Source organism: Moschus berezovskii, chromosome 3, assembly GCF_049115385.1.
Source record: "Moschus berezovskii isolate FMDL1 chromosome 3, NW_MosBer_1.0, whole genome shotgun sequence".
Classification (NCBI taxonomy): Eukaryota; Metazoa; Chordata; class Mammalia; order Artiodactyla; family Moschidae; genus Moschus; species Moschus berezovskii.
This window is the reverse complement of record NC_142462.1, coordinates 90669128-90692217: the sequence shown is the minus strand read 5'-3', so window position 1 is coordinate 90692217 and position 23090 is coordinate 90669128. Positions and strand designations below refer to the sequence as shown.

Here is a 23090-nt window from a genome sequence, read left to right as displayed (position 1 = left end):
TTTAAAGGAAAAAAGATCGAAATCTTAACTAGTAATGACTTTCTTCTTTGAGTACAGGAAATAGCCTCATGTGTTGAAATTTAGAGGTAACGTACATAGATCAGAATGTGTAGGTGCCCATTAGGAGGTGATGTATGGCGAGAGGATTGTCGGTAGTTTAAAAAGAAATCTGTAGGAAAGTAGGTAAGGGGTAGGTGGACGTGGAAGGGGTGTGGGGATTCTGTTGCCCTGCTGTTATTTCCTGAAGAGCTGAACAAGAAATAGGTTATTCTGAGGCAGATGTTATAAGGTAATAGTAATGGGAACTATGTGTAATGGTTGAGAGCATAGTTGGAATCTGTGCTTCTTGCACTATTACGTCCTCTCTGTTTTCCTCACCTGGAAAATGATATAATAATACCTAACTCATAGGTTTGTTGTATCAGGTGAGACAAACTGTGTGAAGTGCTAAACCTAGACATTTGCACATAGTAAGCACACAGTAAAGTTTGCTGTTATCATAGCTTGGTGGTTGATTGTGAGGGCAGAAATAGATCAATAATACAATAATTGTTTATAACCAAGCCCAGAGGGTAGATGTTTGGGAGAAATGAATACTTTAGTTTTAGTCTTTAGTGAAACTTGACTATGTGGAGATCAGATATCAGGAATGGTGCTGACCCAGAAGTTGAAGTATCCTGAAAGCTTAAAAATAGTCTTTAATTTTTAACAGCAAATGTTGTTAAGAAGAGTAAAAAACTTGTCACATCTGATCAGCTGTATTTGACTGGTTAACTCACCAGAAGTTAAAAAGTGAATTTTTTGTGCGAAGTCACTTCAGTCGTGTCTGACTTTTTGTGACCCCATGGATGTAGCTCACCAGGTTCCTCTGCCCATGAGATTCTCCAGGCAAGATTACTGGAGTGGGTTACCATTTCCTTTTCCAGGGAATCTTCCTGACCCAGGGATCGAACCCTTGTCTCTTAAGTCTCCTGCTTTGGCAGATGGGTTCTTTACCACGAGCACCACCTGGGAAGCAAGCCCCAGAGTTCTTTGGTTGGATAAAACCCAAGCAGCTAAAAGGAAGTCAGAAGGGTAAAACTCAATAGCAGGCAGTAGGACAGATGCCAGTTGCAGAAGCCATAGAATGCTATGGCTGTCAGTAAGCTGAAAGAATTCTGCAGTTAAATTCTGTGGTGGGGAAAGGGAGTGAACTAAAAGACAGCTGTTAGATTGCTGTGTGGTTTTTTTGGGCTCCAAAATCACTGCAGATGCTGATTGCAGCCATGAAATTAAAAGACGCTTGCTCCTTGGAAGGAAAGTTATGACCAACCTTGATAGTATATTAAAAAGCAGAGACATTACTTGGCCAACCAAGGTCCGTCTAGTCAAGGCAATGGTTTTTCCCGTGGTCATGTATGGATGTGAGAGTTGGACTGTGAAGAAGGCTGATCGCCGAAGAATTGATGCTTTTGAACTGTGGTGTTGGAGAAGACTCTTGAGAGTCCCTTATACTGCAAGGAGATCCAACCAGTCCATTCTAAAGGAGATCAATCCTGGATGTTCATTGGAGGGACTGATGCTAAAGCTGAAACTGCAATACTTTGGCCACCTCATGCGACGAGTTGACTCACTGGAAAAGACTCTAATGCTGGGAAAGGTTGGGGGCGGGAGGAGAAGGGGACGACGGAGAATGAGATGGCTGGATGGCTACCGACTCTGTGGACATGGGTTTGAGTGTACTCCGGGAGTTGGTGATGGACAGGGAGGCCCGGCGTGCTGTGATTCATGGGGTCGCGGAGAGTCGGACATGACTGAGCGACTGAACTGAACTGAGCTGAGAAAGCAAATAACCCATTTTGCTTCATGATGAAAAGGGGATGGGACACTCAGGCTGAGGGATTGTTTTACTCTTGCCATTTAGTAGGTGTGTGATAATGGGCAAATTATTTAGTGTCTCTTGACCCCCTATGTTAAAAGGAGATAATACTTTCTGAATAATTGTGAAGCTTAAATGAGATAATATGTGAAGTATTTTCACCTGTGTAGTAGTTTACCATTTTTTATGCTTACTGTGGTGTCAGCCTACATACTAGTATGTTACTCTTAAAGTGAATGTTTGAGACTTAATACAATAGTTGATAATCATGCAATTACTACATAAGACTTTCAGATTTCTATTTATTTTCATCTGTGTGCAGAATTTTGTTGAAGGTCATTTGTTAGAATGTGGAAGGTACTATGCCATGTGTCATATCTTTAGAGGTGTATCTCATGTTTAAAAGAAATATCTGTGGCATCAGTGTTCTTTTTAACATATAGGCAGTTTTCCTTTATAGCTCAGAAAAGGTTTACTAGAAGAAGACATAAACCAGGAACAAAACCCCAATAATTTCTAGCAAATACTAGCAAAGATATTTAGCTGCCAATGCAGGAGATGTGGGTTTGATCCCTGGGTTGGGAAGATCCCCTGGAATAGGAAATGGCAACTCTCTCCAATATTCTTGCCTGTAAAATCCCATGGACAGAGAGTCTTGGCAGACCACACTCCATGGAGTCGATGAGTCAGATATGACTGAACCACTGAGCACACACATACATAAAGGAAACGTAATTTAAGTACAACATATTTTTTACCTGTCAAAAACTGGTGAACTTCTCTCACCTGATTCTTCATAGAATTATATACAAAAATAACATATCTGGTGAATTAAAGCCCTGGAAATGTAGAAAAAGAACATTAATGAGTAGAATAGAGACATAGACACAGATGCTCTGACATTTGGCCAACAATAAAGGCTTTCCTGGTGGCTCAGATGTTGTATAGAATCCACCTGCAATGTGTGGGAAACCTGGGTTTGATCCCTTGGTTGGGAAGATACCCTGGAGGAGGGCATGGCAACCCACTACAGTGTTCTTGCCTGGAGAATCCCATGGACAGAGGAGCCTGGTGGGCTACAGTCTGTGGAGTTACAGAGTTGGACATGATTGGGTGGCTAGCACAGCACAGCACAGCAAAGAGACGCCAAGTGGCTCCCTCATTTTAGTTTCTTTGCAGGCATTTTTGTGTGTGTGAAACAGTATATACCGTATTTAATCAAGTTGACATAATCAATATTCTGTGAAATAGACATTTTTTCTGTATCATACAGCCATTTTTTGTTCTGTAGTTTTGTAATTTGGATGTATTTTATTAGACTTTCCTCTGTAAATAGGCATTGAGGCTATTGGTTTTTAGTTTCTTTTAGTAATGCTTTATCAAACACCATTAAATGTAAATCTATGTATATTTCTTGAGTCTTTCTATAGATACATTCTTAAAAGTGGAATTGTTAGGTTAGATACAGCTTTTTAATGTTACTAATTACAGCCAAATTAACATATAAGAAAGCTTACACCAGTTTACATATTCTTTATAATTTTGTGTGAATGCCTTGTTTAATGAGTCACAGTTCATTATTGAGTTTACATTTTTTTGTCCAGCTCACAAGAGAAACTAATACTTTTTTGTTACTCATGAGGTTAAATATTTTTTTCATGTTTTTTGCCATTTCTTCTGTGAAATGCTTGTTCCTTTGACATTCTCTTACCATCTGGGGAGATTTGTTAAAATATAGATGTTAGTGCTTCACGTGCTTCACATATCATAGTTAATTTTCCCCATTCTGTTGCTTGCTTTTAACTTTTTCTATATTCTTTGTTAATTTATATTTTATACATGGTCATTCTGTCAGTTTGGGGCTTTTTGAGGGAAAGTGATTTGCCTTATGCCTAGCCTTCTAGAAAATTATGAGAATGTTTTTCTGAAGTTTTTTTCAGCTTCTGTTTTAGTTTCAAATTTTTAGATATTTAAATCATTTTTATTTTATTCTGTTCTGCTATCTTTAATCAAGTTCCCTTATGTTCTGTGCTCTCCTTATTTATTGACCCTTTTGCATGTTCTGCTACCATACCACATTGTTTCAATTATTGCAACCTTTTAATTTCTGTAAATAAAGGTTTCTTCTCCTTTCCCCCTTACAAGAAAGTCTTATGTATTTTTATGCATTTAGGTGGAGATAAGGTGGGAAAACTTACCAGTATGGAGATTTGACTGGAATTACATTGAGCTTCATTTGGGGAAGGGCAGGTATTTTTAAAAGCTTATTGATAGGATCATAGATCGGGATGTTTATGTAATGCTTGAGAGTGAAAATTGGTATAACTTTCAGAGCGTAGTTAAGGGTAGAGTGTGTGATACATACTAAATGATGTGTAAATATTTGATGTTGATATTATAATAATTATTTCTTAAAAGATAATGTGTCCTGTAAATCAGCTGTTCTATTTTTAGAACCATATAAGGGGACTTGCCTGGTGGTACAGTGGATAGGAATCTGCCTACCAGTGCAGGGACCCCAGGTTCAGTCCCTGGTCTGCGAGGATTCCACATGCCTTGGAACAACTAGGCACCTGTGCCACAACTACTAAGCCAGCCCTCCAGCGCCTATGATTTTGGAGCCCAAGAAAATCTAGTCTGTGACTGATTTTTCTCTTTTCTCCATCTATTTGCCATGAAGTGATGGGACCGGATACCATGATCTTTATGTTTTGAATGTTGAGTTTTAAGCCAGTTTTTTCATTCTCCTCTTTGCTCCTCATCAGGAGGCTCTTTAGTTCCTCTTTGCTTTCTGCCATTATATTCTAACTCTTGCTTCTTGTCTTGCATACAGCTTTCTCAGGAGACAGGTAAGATGGTCTGGTATTCCCCTCTCTTTAAACATTTTCCATAGTTTGTTGTGATCCACACAGTCAAAGGCTTTTCCGTAGTTAGTGAGGCATAAGTAGATGTTTTTCTGTAGTTCCCTTGCTTTCTCTCGTGATCCAACTGATTTTGGCAATTTGATCTTTGGTTCCTCTGGCTTTTCTGAATCCAACTTGTACATTTAGAAGTTCTTGATTCAGGTACTTCTGAAGCCTAACTTGAAGGATTCTGAGCATCACCTTGCTGGCATGTGAAATGAGTACAGCTGTATAGTAGTTTGAGCATTCTTTGGCATTGGGGAGTGAAATGAAAACTGACCGTTTCCAATCCTGTGGCTATGCTGAGTTTTCCAAATTTGTTGACACATTGAGTGCAGCACTTTAACGCCTCGTCCTTTAGGCTTTGAAATACTTCAGCTGGAATTCGATCACCTCCACTAACTTTGTTTTGGTTCCTAAGGCCCTCTTGACTTCACACTTCAAGATGTCTGGCTCTAGGTGAGTAACCGCACCTTTATGGTTATCCAGGTCATTAAGACCTTTTTCTGTATAGTTCTTCTATGTATTCTTGCAACCTCTTTTTATCATCTTCTACTTCTGTTAGGTCCTTGCTGTTTCTGTGCTTCATTGTGGTCATCTTGGCATGAAACTTTCCCTTGGTATCTCTGATTTTCTTAAAGAGGTTTCTTTCCCATTCTATTGTTTTCCTCTATTTCTTTGCATTGTTCACTTAAGAAGGGCTTCTTGTCTCTCATTGCTTCTGTTGTTTTCTTATTATTGAGTTTTTAAGTTTCTTTGTATATGTTGTATGTGCTGTGCTTAGTCACTTGGTTGTGTCAGACTCTTTGCGACCCCATGGATTGTATAGCCCACCAGGCTCCTCTGTCCATGAGGATTCTCTCGGAAAGGGTTGCCATATCCTCCTCCAAGGGATTTTTCCCCAGTCCAGGGGTCGAACCCAGGTGTCCCACATTGTAGGCAGGTTCTTTACCATGTGAGCCACTAGGAAAGCACATGTGTTGTATACCAGCTCTTATCAGGCACATTTTTAAAAGATTTTGCCCAGTCTGGCTTGTCTTTTTATTCTCTTAATTATGTCTTTTACAGAGCTGAAGTTTTTAATTTTAATCAGGTCCAGCTTCCTTCACAAGAACCCCATTTCTTTTTCCCTGGTTGCAATTTTGGTGTCATTGTCAGGGGTTTTCTGTTTTGTTATCTTATAGGAGTTTTTTGGGAGAAGGAAATGGCAACCCACTCCAGTGTTGTTGCCTAGAGAATCCTGTGGACAGAGGTGCATGGTGGGCTGCTGTGCATAGGGTCACACAGAGTTGGACACGACTGAAGCGACTTAGCATGCATGCATGCATTGGAGAAGTAAAGGAAATGGCAACCCACTCCAGTATTCTTGCCTGGAGAATCCTAGGGATAGAGGAGCCTGGTGGGCTGCTATCTATGGGGTCGCAGTGACTTAGCAGCAGCAGGAGTTTTTTAGTTTTGCGTTTTGCCCTTAGGTCTATGATCCGTCTTGAGTTAATTTTTGTGAAGTGTTTAAGGTCTGTATCTAGATTCTTTTTTTCTTTTTTGTTCTTGGCATGTCTGTGTCCACTTGTTAAGTAAGTAGCCTTTGTTGAAGACTCCATTTTTCCACCAAAATGCCTTTGCTCTGTTGTTGAAGATCAGTTGTCTAGTTTTGGTATTAGAGTAATGCTGGCCTTTTGGAATGAGTTAGGAAGTAGTATTTCTTAGTTCTTGTATTTTCTGGAGGAGATTGTAGAGAACTGATATAATGTCTTCCTTAAATGTTTGGTGAAATTTGCCAGTCAAGCTGTTTGGGTCTATGCTTTCTGTTTTGAAAGGCTGTTAATTATTGATTCATTTTCTGTAATAGATTTGAGCCTATTAAGATAATCTGTTTCTCACTGTGTGAGTTTTGGTAGGTTGTGTCTTTCTAGTTGTTGGTTCATTTCATCTAGAATATAAAATTTGTGGTCATAGAGTTGTTCATATATTCCTTTGCTATGCATTTAATGTTTGAGGGAGCAATAGTGATGTGTCCCTTCTTTCATTTCTGATATTAGTAATTTGTACTTTTTCTCTTTTTTTTCCATAGTTAACCTGGTTAGAGCCTTACCAATTATATTGTTCTTTTTAGAGGATCGGTTTTCAGTTTCACTGATTTTTCTTTTTGTATTGATTTCCCATTTTCAATATCATTGATTTCTGTTCCAATTTTTATTATTTCTCTTCTGGTTACTTAGCTCTTTTTCTAGTTCCTTGGGTGGATGCAGAGGTAATTGATTTTAGAAAAGAACATCTAGAATCAGTCAAAAATATACATATATTCAGTGCTATAATTTTCCCCTAAGTGATAGCTTTGCTGTATCCCAAGTGTTTTGATAAAGTGTGTTTTATTTACTTCAAAATATTTAAAAATTAATTTTTAAATTTCTCCTTTAACCCACGTTATTTAGAAAAAAATATTTTAATGTATTTTGCAGTTTTCCAGATGTCTTTCTGTTACTGATTTCTAGTTTAATTCCATTGTGGTCTGATAGCATACTTTGTATGGTTTCTGTTCTTTATGTGTGCAACTGGGTCTGTCTTGGTGAAAGTTTCATGGGGAATTGAGTAGATGTATTTAATCTGCTGTTGTTGAAGTATTATACAGACATAAATTAGATCCAGGTGACTGATAGTAGTGTTCAAATATGTTCTCACTAATTTCTTTGTATTGAATTTGCCAGTTAATCTTAGAGGGGTCTTGAAGTGTCCAACTGCAGTGGAGAGTTTTGACACTGTTGCTAGGATTGTACACATTAGGTTGTTAGGTTTTGGAGAATTGATTCCTTTATGTAATGAGCATTCCTTATGTAATTCTCCACTTTATTCCTGTTGACTTCTTTTGCTCTTAACTCAGCTCTATCTGAAGTTTAATATAGTTTCTCCTGCATTCTTTTGCTTAGCATTACTCTGTCGGTCTTTATATTTAAAGTAGATTTTTTTGTAGACAACATACAATTGGGTTGGGCCTTTTAAAAAATTCAGTACAACATTCTGCTCTGAATAATTGGTATATTTTAGACCATTGGCATTTAAAGTACTTGTTGATATATCTGAATTATTATCGACTGTAATTTGTTTTGTTTTCTATTAGTTACCCTTGCTTGTTTTTCTTCTGTTCTTTTTCTGCTTTCTCTTGTCTTGGTCTTTTTATATGACTGTTTCTTCTCTTTTCTGAGCATATAAATCCTTAAAAATATTTTTTTTAAGTTGAGCTTGTGTTAAATGAGCTACATTTACAATTGGTCCAAATTCTCTTTAAAATAACATTGTACTACTTTAGGTTGTATGCATGAGTTCATGCTTCAGTTGTGTCCAACAGTGTTTGTGACCCTGTGGACCATAGTCCTCCTCTGTCCATGAGATGTTCCAGGCATGAATATTGGAATGGGTTGCCATGTCCTCCTCCAGAGAATCTTTAGTTACCTCATAACAGAGGATTCCCATTTCCTCCCTCCTGTCCCTTATAACATTATTGTTACTCATTTTACTTATCCACAAGCTGTAATCACTCAACTTATTTTTGCTATTATTGCTTTAAACAGACTCTTAACTGTTTGGTCAGTGAATAATAAGGAAAATATTTTATTCTACCTTCATTTAAGTTGGTCAGCTTTTTTCATTCAACACTTTATAAATAGTTCATTTCACTCTCTTCTTGCTTGTATAGCTTCTGAGGAGAAATCCAATATGCATTTTATCTTTTCTACTGTATAGGTAAGTTTTTTTTTTTTTTCTGGCTTCTATCAAGATTTTCTTTTTGTCTTTGATTCTCTGCAAGTTGCATGTGATAGACCTAGGTGTAGATGTTTTGTTTTTATGCTCCTTTATATTTAAGCTTCCTGGATTTGTGGTTGGATATTTATCATTTGGGGAAATTTCAGTCATTATTAGTTTTAGGTTTTTTCTGTCCTTCCCCCATCCCCTTATTCCTTCCTTCCTTCCTTATTCCCTTATTTGTTTCTGGTATTCCTATTTACATCTATGTTGTTATTGTTCCACGTTTTTTAGACTTTCTTTTTCACTTTCTTTTTTTCTTGGCATTTCAGCCAAGAAGTTCCTTTTGACATATCTTCAAGCTCACTGATTCTTTGCTTGTTTAAATCTGGTGTACTGATGAACCCAACAAAGGCATTCTTTGTTTCTCTTACAGTATTTTTTATTTTCATCATTTCCTTTTGGTTGTTTCTTAGAAATTTCCATTTTTCTGCTTACAGTACCCATCTGTTCTTGCATGTTGTTTATTTTTTCCATAAGAGCCCTTAGAATATTAATCACTGTTACTTAAAAATTCTTGCTGTGATAATTCCATTATGCTTGGTTTTCCATATTCAGACTGTTTTAGCATGCCTTGTAATTTTCTGTTGAAAGGCATATATAATGTATTCAGTAAAAGAAAATGAGATAAATCGACTTTCAGTGTAAGGCTTTATATTTATCTGGCTGGCATTTAGGTTGTGTTTGATGTTTGCTGTTTGCTGAAGCTGTATCAGAGGCTAAAATTCCCTTCCCTGTTGTCTTTTGGTTTCCCTGGAGACTTCTTATTAAATAAGGTCCGAGATGCATACTTATTTTGTAGTACCCTGTTATTATATATGATGGTAGGTTATAGGGGAAAGGAAAGTGTTCTGTAGTCCTATGATTTGGCCTCAGTTTTTTTAGAGTCTCTATCCTCAAGACATGTTTACCTGTTTTCTTGTTTCTGTTCCCTCTTAAGTGAGACAGGAATGCTAAAAGGCACTGGAGTTTAGTGTTTCTTTACCCTAAGTCAAAGACTAGAGTGTTCTGGAATTGGATATTACCTTTTTGCTAGGCTGATGAGGCTCTTCCTGAACCCCAGTTGGTTAGGCTCTGGTAAAATAGTTTTTCTTGAGTACAGACCTTGTTAAAGAACAGAACGCTTTAGGCATATTTCATCATGACTGTTTTCCCCCTCAGTTTCCTGGAAGAACAACTTGATTTTCAGTGTGATAGATAACCTGGTAGGGTTCCTGGTGATGAAATTCACAAAAGTGGTGGGGGGCTTCCCTAAGGCTTGTTTTATTCATGCTGAGTCGTCAGCAATTCGTCGATCATAATTTAGGCTTTCCTACGCTGGTAATGGTTGTTGTGGCATTTTCTGCTTCTGAGCTTTGCTGAATTGATGATTCTCTGTATCTCTCGCCTGTCTCTCTCACCAGTTTTAGGGGCAGTGGTTTGCTCTGTGACCCCAGTTCTCTGATAATCTAAGAACTGTTGATTTTTAGTTTGTTTTGTTATTTTAGTTTGTTTTGCTGTTTGCTTTGAGGATGGGTGTGGGAACTTCCAAACTTCTTACTGTTGGATCAGAAACCATAAGCCCCCTGTGATAATTACTTTTATTTATTCTATATTTTACTTTTGTTACTAAAGAATATAACATATCTCAAGGTGATAAAGCTTTCCAGCTGTGTGATGTGGCATGGTACGCATAAACTGGGCTGATTTATCCATTCTTCTTGATGGGCACTCAGCTCTCCCCATCTTTTCCCATTACTCACAGTATTGCTGGAAATATATTTATACATGTATCCTTGCATGCTGGTTATGTCATTTCCTTAGGTTACTTCCAAAAGTATGATATCCAGGTAAAATGATATTTTCTTTTGTTAGCCTACCTTGTTAAAAATTGTAGCAGTGTATGAATTGCCTTTCATTTGGACATCACTGGATATTGTCAGCCTGATAGGTAAAAATGGTTTCTCATTGTTTTTTTGATTAGTACTTTCCCAATTAGACTGAGGTCTGAAGTATCTTTGTCTACCATTTCAGCTTCCTGAGTGCATCTTTATTTGTGATGTTGCCATTTCTTTCATTTGGGTTATTTGCTTATTCCTTATAAATTTGTATTCTAGGCCCAGTTGTTAATATATTTAAAACTTATTATTTGTGTTCCTTATAGAAAAGTCAGAAAATGGCAGCATAAGAAGAAAGTAAAAATCACCCATCTGCTCACAGAGATAAACTGCTCTTAGAATTTTGATATTGGACATTTTTCTAAGCATATGTATGTATATAAATTTCTACCAAAGTGAAATTTTACTTGGCATGCTATATAAAAATATTATTACATGCGATTTTATGTTTAAATACAGAATAAGGAAAAATATCAAGCAAGAGAAAAAAGCTTTTTGAAATGTAGGTCATGACCTATTAAATTGATTTCATGACACACAGTTTGATAACATTGCCTAAAACTATGTAAATATGCAACCTTGATAAAAGAAAAATAAAAATATGAGAACAATAAACATATCCCTTAATTCAAGATAACTTGAATGTCTTCTATGTTTTTCATTAATTTAGTTTTCTTTCAGACATTCAAAAAATTCAGTATTACTGAAATGCTCAAACATAATTAAAAGTAGCCAAAGTAGTATGATGAATCCCACTGTCCCCATCCCTTACATTTAGCAGTTATCACATTTTGCTAATCTTGTTTTACTGAACAATCCATATTTAAATTTGCCTAGTTGTCTCAAAAAATATTTTTCATAATTGGCTTTCTTTGAATCTGGATGCAAGCAAGAGATCTGCACACTGTGTGGTTAATATTATCTTAAGTCTCTTGTGATCTATAGTATCTACTCCTGCCTTTTAAAATTTTTTCTCTACTTACTGCTTCCCTGGTGACTAAGATGGTAAAAGAATCTTCCCACAATGCAGGAGATTGGAGTTGGATCCCTGGGTTGGGAAGGTCATCTGGAGGAGGAAATGACAACCCACACCAGTATTTTTGCCTGGAGAATTCCACGAACAGAGGAACATGTGGGCTATAGTCCATGGGGTCACGAAGAGTTGGCCATGACGGAGCACCGAACAGTGATTGAAGAATAGACCATGTTTTGGGTTTGACAGATGCTTTCTTTGGTGGTGGTAAAGGACAGAAATGGTATGGACCTAACAGAAGCAGAAAATATTAAGAAGAGGTGGCAAGAATACACAAAAGAACTATATGAAAAAAAATCTACATGACCCAGATATCAACAATGGTGTGCTCACTCACCTAGAGCCAGTCATCCTGGAATTCGAAGTCAAGTGGGCCTTAGGAAGCATCACTACGAACAAAGCTAGTGGAGGTGATGGAATTCCTGCTGAGTCATTGAAGATCCTTAAAGATGATGCTGTGAAAGTGGTGCACTCAATATGCCAGAAAATTTGGAAAACTCAGCAGTGGCCACAGGACTGGAAGAGGTCCGTTTTCATTCCAATCCCAAAGAAGGGCAGTGCCAAAGAATGTTCAAACTACCACACAATTGCACTCATCTCAAAAGCCAGCAAAGGAATGCTGAAAATTCTCCAAGCCAGGCTTCAACAATAAGTGAACCGAGAACTTTCAGATGTTCAAGTTGGATTTAGAAAAGGCAGAGAGAGAAACCAGAGATCAAATTGCCAACATCCATTGTATCATAGAAAAAGCAAGAGAGTTGCAGAATAAAAATCTAGTTTACTGACTACACCAAAGCCTTTGTGGATCACAACAAACTGTGGAAAATTCTTAAAGAGATGGGAATCCCAGGCCACCTTACCTACCTCCTGAGAAATCTGTATGCAGGTCAAGAAGCACCAGTTAGAACCAGACATGCAACAAAAGACTGGTTGAAAATTGGGAAAGGAGTAGGTCAATGCTGTATATTGTTACATGTTTATTTAACTTATACGTAGAGTCCATCATGCAAAATGCCTGGCTGGATGAAGCAAAAAAGTAGAATCAAGATTGCCAGGAGAAATATCAATAACCTCAGATATGCAGATGACACCACCATTATGGCAGGAAGCGAAGAGGAACTAAAGAGCCTCTTGATGAAAGTAAAAGAGGCGAGTGAAAAAGCTGGCTTAAAACTCCACATTCAAAAAGCTAAGATCATGGCATCCGGTCCCATTACTCCTTGGCAAATAGATGGAGAAACAATGGAGACTTTAAAGAGAGACTTTATTTTCTTGGGCTGCAAAATCACTGCAGATGGGGACTGTAGCCATGAAATTAAAAGACGCTTGCTCCTTGGAAGGAAAGTTATGACCAACCTAGACAACATATTAAAAAGCAGAGACATTACTTTGCCAACAAAGGTCTGTCTAGTAAAGGCTGTGCTTTTTCCAGTAGTCATGTATGGATGTGAGTTGGACTATAAAGAAAGCTGAGCACAGAAAAATTGATGCTTTTGAACTGTGGTGTTGCATAAGACTCTTGAGAGTCCCTTGGACTGCAAGGAGATCTAACCAGTTAATCATAAGGAAATCAATTCTGAATATTCATTGGAAGGATTGATGCTGAAGCTCCAATACTTTGGTCACCTGATATGAAGACCTGACACATTGCAGAAGACCCTGATGCTGGGAAAGATGGAAGGCAGAAGGAGAAGGGGATGACAGAGGATGAGATGGTTGGATGGCATCACCAACTCGATGGACATGAGTTTGAGCAAGCTCTAGGAGTTGGTGATAGACAGGGAAGCCTGGCGTGCTGCAGTCCATAGCATTGCAAAGGGTCAGACACCAATGAGCGACTGAATTGACTGAGCTTGTTCTTCTAATCGTTGTATTTTCTATAAATGGAAGTTAGCTATAAATTATTATTTAGATATAAGTTCACATCTTTGGCAACTGTACTTCAAAAGTGATGCTGGAAACTTTTTTTTTTTTGCGATTTCTGTGGGCAGGAATTTGGGAACCTTAGCTAGGCAGTTTTAACTTGAATTCTTTCATAAAATTGCAGTGAAATGTTGACTAGGGCATCATCACTAGAAGGTGTAACCAAGGTTGGAGAATCTATTCCAGGTTGGCTCTCTCACGTGGTTGGCAAATTGTAATTCACTGTTGAGGGAAGGTCTCAGTTGTTAGGGTGGACCTTTCAAAAGTGTTAGTTGATTATTTGACAGCCTGGAGGCTGGCTTCTCACTCAGGGCAAGTGATCCAAGCAAGTGTTTAATAATTTCTTTTATATTGAATGTGTATGTCTTTTCAGAGAACAAAAGTTCATGTCATCTACATGTGGGGATAGTTTTAGTGCTCATGTGTCACTCTAATTCAGTACGGGCTTCCCTGGTGGCTGAGATGGTAAAGAATTTGCCTGCAATGCAGGGGACCTGGGTTCAATCCCTGGGTTGGGAAGATCCCCTGGAGGAGGACTTGGCAACCTACTCTAGTGTTCTTGCCTTCAGAATCCCCATGGACAGAGGAGCCTTGTGGGCCACAGTCCAGGGGGTCACAAAGAGTGGGACAAGTAGAAATAGAATGCAAGACATTATGTTTTAACTTAACACAGTCTGTTAGTCTAATTTTTTAATAATATTTTTATTGAACCCAGTATATCAATAAATTATTTCATTTGGAAACAATTTAACAAATTATCAAGATATTCATTTTTTTACTTGTTGTAGTGAGTTTTTTAAATCAATGTGTGTTTTACACTTCAGGAACATTTAGACCATCCACATTTCAAGTAAGCGGTAGCCACATGCTAGTAGTCACTTTATTGGGCTGTTCAACTGTGGATACTCTTTGTATAAATTAACTGTGTTACTTAATACCATCAAAGATAGTGAGATAGAGGTATCAACTGTGTAATCTTTGATAATCTACTTTAACTCAGTATCCACAGTGTATTTCCATATCAGCAACATACTTCTGCAGTATTTTTCAGAGTGCATGGTATGGTATAGATGTACCATAATCAATGTCTTTTTTTTTTTTTTTTGCTTAATGTTTTTAGGTATTATTATATTGCTTTTAGTGAACATGCTTATAGAAAAATCTTTTATGTCTTTATTTCCTTGTGCTAAATATCTATAAAAGCCCTTGCTATGTTAAAGGGCACAGGATTTTTAAAGCTTTGGGTGCCTTTGCCAAATTATATTTTGTAAACTGGCAACATATAACAGTGTATGTTTACATCATACCTTTGTTAACACTGTGTAGTTTTCCTTTGGAAATGTTTTCCTCTTAGTTAAAAGTAGTATATGATTTCTATATTTTTATTAATAGTGAGATTAAATATATAGGCATATGCATATTGACAGTTCATTAATTATTCATTTTCTGTTGTTGTCCTGGTCTTTTCTTGGGTCAGTTCAGTTCAGTTGCTCAGTTGTGTCTGACTCTTTGTGACCCCGTGGACTGTAGCACACAAGCCTCTCTGTCCATCACCACCTCCCGGAGTTTACTCAAACTCATGTCCATTGAGTTGGTGATGCTATCCAACCATCTCATCCTCTGTCATCCCTTTCTCCTCCCGCCTTCAATCTTTCCCAGCATCAGGGTCTTTTCCAATGAGTCAGCTCTTCTCATCGGGTGTCCAAAGTATTGGAATTTCAGCTTCAGCATCGGTCCTTCCAGTGAATATTCAGGACTGATTTCCTTTAAGATGGACTGGTTTGATCTCCTTGAGGTCCAAGGGACTCTCAAGAGTCTTATCCAACCAACACCACAGTTCAGAAGCATCAATTCTTCTGTGTTCAGCTTTCTTTATAGTCCAAATCTCACATCCATACATGACTACTGGAAAAGCCATAGGTTTGACTAGACGGACCTTTGTTGGCAAAGTAATGTCTCTGCTTTCTAATATGCTGTCTTGGTTGGTCATAACTTTTCTTCCAAGGAACAAGTGTCTTTTTAATTTCATGGCTTCAGTCCCCATCTGCAGTGATTTTGGAGCCCCCCAAAATAAAGCCTGTCACTGTTTACAATGTTTCCCCATCTATTTGTCATGAAGTGGTGGGACCAGTTTTCTGAATGTTGAGTTTTAAGTCAACTTTTTCATTCTCTTGTTTTACTTTCATCAAGAAACTCTTTAGTTTTTCTTCACTTTCTGCCTTAAGGGTGGTGTCATCTGCATATCTGAGGTTATTGATATTTCTCTTGGCAATCTTGATTCCAGCTTGTGCTTCTTCCACCCCAGCGTTTCTCACGATGTACTCTGCATATAAGTTAAATAAGCAGGGTGACAGTATACAGCCTTGACATACCCCTTTCCATTTGGAAAGGAACCAGTCCATTCGTTGTTCCATGTCCAGCTCTAACTGTTGCTTCCTGACCTGCATACAGATTTCTCAAGAGGCAGGTCAGGTGGACTGGTATTCCCATCTCTTGAAGAATTTTCCAGTTTGTTGTGATCCACATAGTGAAAGGCTTTGGCATAGTCAATAAAACAGAAGTAGATGTTTTTCTGGAACTTTCTTGCCTTTTCAGTGATCCAGTGGATGTTGGCAATTTGATCTCTGGTTTCTCTGCCTTTTCTAAATGGAGCTTGAATATCTGGAAGTTCATGGTTCATGTACTGTTAAAGCCTGGCTTGGAGAATTTGGAGCATTACTTTGCTGGCGTGTGAGCTGGATGCAGTTTGAACTTTCTTTGGAATTGCCTTTTTTGGGGATTGGAATGAAAACTGACCTTTCCAATCGTGTGGCTACTGCTGAGTTTTCCAAATTTGCTGGCATATTGAGTGCAACACTTTCACAGAATCATCTTTTAGGATTTGAAATAGCTCAACTGAAATTCCATCACGTCCATTAGCTTTGTTTGTAGTGATGCTTCCTAAGGCCCACTTGACTTTGCATTCCAGGGGTTCTGGCTCTAGATGAGTTATTTTACCGTCATGATTATCTGGGTCGTGAAGATCTTATTTGTATAGTTCTGTGTATTATTACCACCGCTTCTTAATATCTTCTGCTTCCGTTAGGTGCATACCATTTCTGTCCTTTATTGAGCACATCTTTGTATGAAATGTTCCCTTGGTATCTCTAATTTTCTTGTAGAGATCTTTTGTACAGAATCTTTCCCATTCTGTTGTTTTATTCTGTTTCTTTGCATTGATCACTGAGGAAGGCTTTCTTATTTCTCCTTACTATTTTTTGGAACTCTGCATTCAAATGGTACCTTTTAGTTACTAATTTGTAAGACTTTTATGTTATGAAAATTAATGTGTTATGATGTAAATACTTTTCTTCAGCTTGGCATTTATTTGCCTTTTACCTCTGTTCCATATTAATTTATTATGTATGTGTTTTGAAATTTTTATTTAGTGAAATTTGTGAGTTTCTAAAGAGGTTTGATTTTGGTGTCATTCTCAGTCTCCTTTTGGGGTTACACCTTTTGGCCCAGTTCTATTTTGCCTCTTTTTTTTTTTTCTTCCTTTACCAATTTAAAATGACTGTTTTCATAATTATTAGATATGTTTGGGTTTTTTTTTTCTTTTCTGGTGTGTATGTTATGCATTTTTCTGTTGTCTCAATAGTACAATAGGATATATTAATTTCTGATAGGGCAGGTGTTTATTTTCAGAAGTGTTCTGGCCGATTCTCTGGTTTTGTTTTCTTCAAGGTGAATTTAGAATTAGTTGATAGTTAAGTGTTCTTACAGCAAAATAAATTAGAAATAATTGGTCCTTTTATTGAAATTCTATTAAAGCACAGAATTTTACAGTTTTGTGAATCGTTAATAAATTTTTTAAATTGTCTTTAAGGGTTCAGTTCAGTCTCTCAGTAGTGTCCAACTCTTTGCGACCCCATGAACTGCAGCATGCCAGACCTCCCTGTCCATCACAAACTCCCGGAGTCTACCCAAACCCATGTCCATTGAGTTGGTGATGCCATCCTACCATCTCATCCTCTGTCGTCCCTTTCTCTTCCTGTCCTCTATCTTCCAGCATCAGGGTCTTTTCAAATGAGTTAGCTCTTCACATCAGGTGGCCAAAGTATTGGAGCTTCATCTTCAACATCAGTCCTTTCAATGAACACCCAAGACTGATCTCCTTTAGGATGGACTGGTTGGATCTCCTTGCAGTCCAAGGGACTCTCAAGAGTCTTCTCCAACACCACAGTTCAAAAGCATCAATTCTTCAGTGCCCAGCTTTCTTTATAGTCTGACTCTCATCCATACATGACCACCGGAAAAATCATAGCCTTGACTAGATGGACCTTTTTTGACAAAGTAATGTCTTTGCTTTTTAATACGCTATCTAGGTTGGTCATAACTTTCCTTCCAAGGAGTGAGCATCTTTTAATTTTATGGCTGCAATCACCATCTGCAGTGATTTTGGAGCCCAGAAAGATAAAGTCAGCCACTGTTTCCACTGTTTTCCCATCTGTTTGCCATTAAGTGATGGGAGTGGATGCCATGATCTTAGTTTTCTGAATGTTGAGCTTTAAGCCAGCTTGCTCCTCTTTCACTTTCATCAAGAGGCTCTTTACTTCTTCTTCACTTTTTGCCATAAGGGTGGTGTCATCTGCATATCTGAAGTTACTGATATTTCTCCCAGCAATCTTGATTCCAGCTTGTGCTTCTTCCAGCCCAGTGTTCCTCATGATGTACTCCGCATATAAGTGAAATAAGCAGGGTGACAGTATACAGCCTTGACGTACTTCTTTTCCTATTTGGAACCAGTCTGTTGTTGTATGTCCAGTTCTAATTGTTGCTTCCTGACCTGCATACAGATTTCTCAGGAGGCAGGTCACGTGATCTCGTATTCCCATCTCCATCAGAATTTTCCAGTTGATTGTGATCCACACAGTCAAAGACTTTGGCATAGTTAATAAAGCAGAAATAGACGTTTTTCTGGAACTCTCTTACTTTTTCGATGATCCAGCGGATGTTGGCAATTTGATCTCTGGTTCCTCTGCCTTTTCTAAAACCTGCTTGAACATCTGTAAGTTCATGGTTCTCGTACTGTTAAAGCCTGGCTTGGAGAATTTTGAGCATTACTTTACTAGCATGTGAGATAAGTGCAATTGTGTGGTAGTTTGAACATTCTTTGGCATTGCCCTTCTTTGGGATTGGAATGAAAACTGACCTTTTCCAGTTGTGGCCACTGCTGACTTTTCCAAATTTGCTAACATAGTGAGCGCAGCACTTTCACAGCATCATCTTTTAGGATTTGAAATAGTTCCACTGGACCATCACCTTCACTAGCTTTGTTCGTAGTGATGCTTCCAAAGGCCCACTTGATTTCACATTCCAGGATGTCTGGCTCTAGGTGAGTGATCACACAATCATGATTATTTGGGTTGTGAAGATTTTTTTTGTACAGTTTTTCTGTGTATTCTTGCCACCTCTTCTTAATATCTTCTGTTCCGTTGCGTTCAGTCGCTCAGTCATGTCCGACTCTTTGCGACCCTGTGGACTGTAGCCTACCAGGTTTCTCCGTCCATGGGATTCTCCAGGCAAGAATACTGGAGTGGGTTACCATCTCCTTCTCCAGGGGATCTTCCCGACCCAGGGATCGAACCCAGGTCTCCCGCATTGGAGGCAACCGCTTTAACCTCTGAGCCACCTGGGAAGCCCTCTCCTTCTGTTCAGTTCAGTTCAGTCGCTCAGTCGTGTCCGACTCTCCGCGACCCCATGAATAGCAGCACGCCAGGCCTCCCTGTCCATCACCAACTCCCGGAGTTCACTCATACTCATGTCCACAGAGTCGGTGATGCCATCCAGCCATCTCATTCTCTGTCATCCCCTTCTCCTCCTGCCCCCAACCTTTCCCAGCATCAGAGTCTTTTCCAGTGAGTCAACTCGTTGCATAAGGTGGCCAAAGTATTGCAGTTTCAGCTTCAGCATCAGTCATTCCAATGAACACCCAGGATTGATCTCCTTTAGAATATACTGGTTGGATCTCCTTGCAGTCCAAGGGACTCTCAAGAGCCTTCTCCAGCACCACAGTTCAAAAGCATCAATTCTTCGGCGATCAGCTTTCTTCACCGTCCAACTCTCACATCCATACATGACCACGGGAAAAACCATAGCCTTGACTAGACAGACCTTTGTTGGCAAAGTAATGTCTTTGCTTTTTAATACACTATCAAGGTTGGTCATAACTTTCCTTCCAAGGAGTAAGCGTCTTTTAATTTCATGGCTGCAATCAGCATCTGCAGTGATTTTGGAGCCCCCGAAAATAAAGTCTGACACTGTTTCCACTGTTTTTCCATCTATTTCCCATGAAGTGATGGGACCAGATGCCATGATCTTTGTTTTCTGAATGTTGAGCTTCAAGCCAACCTTTTCACTCTCCTCTTTCACTTTCATCAAGAGGCTTTTGAGTTCCTCTTCACTTTCTGCCATAAGGGTAGTGTCATCTGCATATCTGAGGTTATTGATATTTCTCCCAGCAATCTTGATTCCAGCTTGTGCTTCTTCCAGCCCAGTGTTCCTCATGATGTACTCTGCATATAAGTTAAATAAGCAAGGTGACAATATACAGCCTTGACATACTCCTTTTCCTATTTGGAACCAGTCTCTTGTTCCATGTCCAGTTCTGACTGTTGCTTCCTGACCTGCATACAGGTTTCTCAAGAGGCAGGTCAGGTGGTCTGGGATTCCCATCTCTTTCAGAATTTTCTACAGTTTATTGTGATCCACACAGTCAAAGGCTTTGGCATAGTCAATGAAGCAGAAATAGATGTTTTTCTGGAACTCTCTTGCTTTCTCCATGATCCAGCGGATGTTGGCAATTTGATCTCTGGTGCCTCTGCCTTTTCTAAAACCTGCTTGAACATCTGGGAGTTCACAGTTCACATATTGCTGAAGCCTGGCTTGGAGAATTTTGAGCATGACTTTACTGGCGTGTGAGATGAGTGCAATTGTGCGGTATTTGAGCATTCTTTGGCATTGCCTTTCTTTGGGATTGAAACGAAAACTGACCTTTTCCAGTCCTGTGGCCACTGCTGAGTTCTCCAAATTTGCTGGCATATTGAGTGCAGCACTTTCACAGCACCGTCTTTCAAGATTTGAAATAGCTCCACTGGAATTCCATCACCTCCACTAGCTCCTTCTGTTAGGTACATACAATTTCTGTCCTTTTTTGTGCCCATCTTTGCAGGAAATGTTCCCTTGGTATCTCTAATTTTCTTGAAGATATCTCAAGTCTTTCCCATTCTATTGTTTTCCTCTATTTCTTTGCATTGATCACTAAGGAAGGCTTTCTTATCTCTCTTTGCTATTCTTTGGAACTCTGCATTCAGATGCTTATATCTTTTCCTTTTCTCCTTTGCTTTTTGCTTCTGTTCTTTTCACAGCTATTTGAAAGGCCTCAGATAGCCTTTTTTTTTTGCATTTCTTTTCCATGGGGATGGTCTTGGTCCCTGCCTCCTGTACAATGTCATGAACCTCTGTCCGTATTTCATCAGGCACTCTGTCTGTCAGATCTAGTCCCTTAAATCTATTTCTCACTTCCACTGTATAGTCATAAGGGATTTGATTCATCATACCTGAATGGTCTAGTGGTTTTCCCCACTTTCTTCAGTTTTAGTCTGAATTTGGCAATAAGTTGTTCATGATCTGAGCCACAGCCAGCTCCTGGTCTTGTTTTTGCTGACTCTATAGAGCTTCTCCATCATTGGCTGCAAGGAATATAATCAGTCTGATTTCAATGTTGACCATGTGGTGATGTCCATGTGTCATTTTTAGTATTTGTTCTTCTATTGTGGAGTCATTTTAATTTTGCTTTCCAATTGTTTTTAATTTTACATTCTAATTGTTGCTGGCATGTAAGAAGTCTTTTTTTGTGTGAAAGTGAAAGTCGTTCAGTCCTGTCCAACTCTTTGCAATCCCATAGATTATACAGTCCATGGAATTCTCCAGGCCAGAATACTGGAAATGGTAGCCTTTCCCTTCTCCATTGGATCTTCCTTACCCGGGGATCGAACCCAGCCAGGTCTCCTGTATTGCAGGCAGATTCTTTAGCCAGCAGAGCCACAAGGGAAGCCCCTGGGCTAACATTATTTGTATACAGTTTTTCTAATGCATCTTTTTCTTTTTAAAAAATTCTTTTGGATCTGCGGAGATTGTCATCTCTTCTACGAGTAATCTTGTTTTTGTCACTTTCAATATTTTTAGTTTTATGTACTAAGTTCTAGAACAATTAGTAATAGTGAACATTCTTGTCTTGTGTGCAGCACCTTGCATTTTGCTGTTAACTGTGACAGTAATTCTTTGTTTCAGGGAAATACCATTATAAACTTTTAAGAAAATGTCCTAACGCAAGGTTACTATGAAATCTTTGCTCTAGTTGTTTTTTTATTTTTACTTTTTTGCCTTGCCGTTTGACTTGCAGGATCTCCAGAGCCCAGATTAAACCTGGGTCCTGCTGTGAAATTTCCTCGTTCTAACCACTGAACGGCCAGGGAATTCCCTTTGCTCTGTTTTTCATCAGGAACTGATTGTGAACTTTATTCCAATGTCTTTTTGGTATATTGATAGCTGTTTTACTTTGAAAGATAGATGTATGGAATTTTATTAGCTTTTTCAGTCTTGAATTGGTAAATTAAACTGCTTGAGTGAGATATGTATGGATAATAGCATTGGATTCAGTTTGTGCAAGTTTCGTTTAAGAATTTTGAATTTATCATTTGTATCGTGTGTATGTGCTATGTGCTGTTGTATGTTTTAGTAGTAGGATTAATTTGGTTTTATAAAATTAAGCTGTAATTTTTATGCTTTCACATATTCTGGAGGTGTATAAAAGAATTAAATTTAACATATATTGAAGACTTACTAGACGTCATATAAAGCCCAACTGGACCCGGCTTATTTTTTAATTAAAAGTAACCCTTGTAACATCTTTTAAATTTTCTTTAATGAACTATACTGATTTTTTTCAGCTTTGGCAAGAAACAGTTTGTTCAGTAAGTAAAACAGCTAAGAATTTATTTTATATTAATCATACCCGGAAACTATGCAGTGTGGAAATTAGCCCTGTTGATTTTTTATCATAGCAATTTTCTTTAGGGGAAGAAAGTTGGTTAGATATCTCCTTTGGATATTATTGATACTAGATTCAGAGAGAAGATAGTTAAACATTATTAAATGACAACAGTATCAGTTCTTTTAAGGGATTAGTTTTCTCCCCAGCACTTTATTTTTTAAAAATTTTGAACCTGTAGTAAAATTAGAAGAATAAAATCTTTAATGTGTTAATTATTATTGTTCTTAGGTGCATTTTATCTGGTGTTTGAATATATGGACCATGATCTGATGGGACTGTTGGAATCAGGCTTGGTTCATTTTAATGAAAATCACATAAAGTCATTTATGAGACAGCTCATGGAAGGTCTGGATTATTGTCATAAGAAGAACTTTTTGCATCGAGATATTAAATGTTCAAATATTCTTCTAAACAATAGGTATGATAAAAGTTTGACATACATGTTTAAAATGAATCTTATATATTGTCTACCTTGAGATTTAAAAATTAGTTTTTTATTGCTTAAAATATTTTTAACATAATCAGTATTACAGTTTGGACTACATCTGAAGTTGTGTTAAATATTCTTCAATTAATTAACTTCCAGTAATAGTTTGTAATG

At 38.2% G+C, this 23090-nt stretch overlaps 1 protein-coding gene across 2 annotated transcripts in view; it reads left to right on the top strand.

Moving 5' to 3' along the window:
• The window catches only part of CDK13 (cyclin dependent kinase 13), a 136258-nt gene that overhangs the window by 67897 nt on the left and 45271 nt on the right, over window positions 1–23090 (top strand). For both annotated transcript variants that reach the window (XM_055421149.2, XM_055421150.2), the window contains exon 6: window positions 22718–22907. In XM_055421149.2, coding sequence (XP_055277124.1) covers window positions 22718–22907 — 190 coding nt within the window. The remainder of the gene's footprint in view (window positions 1–22717; window positions 22908–23090) is intronic.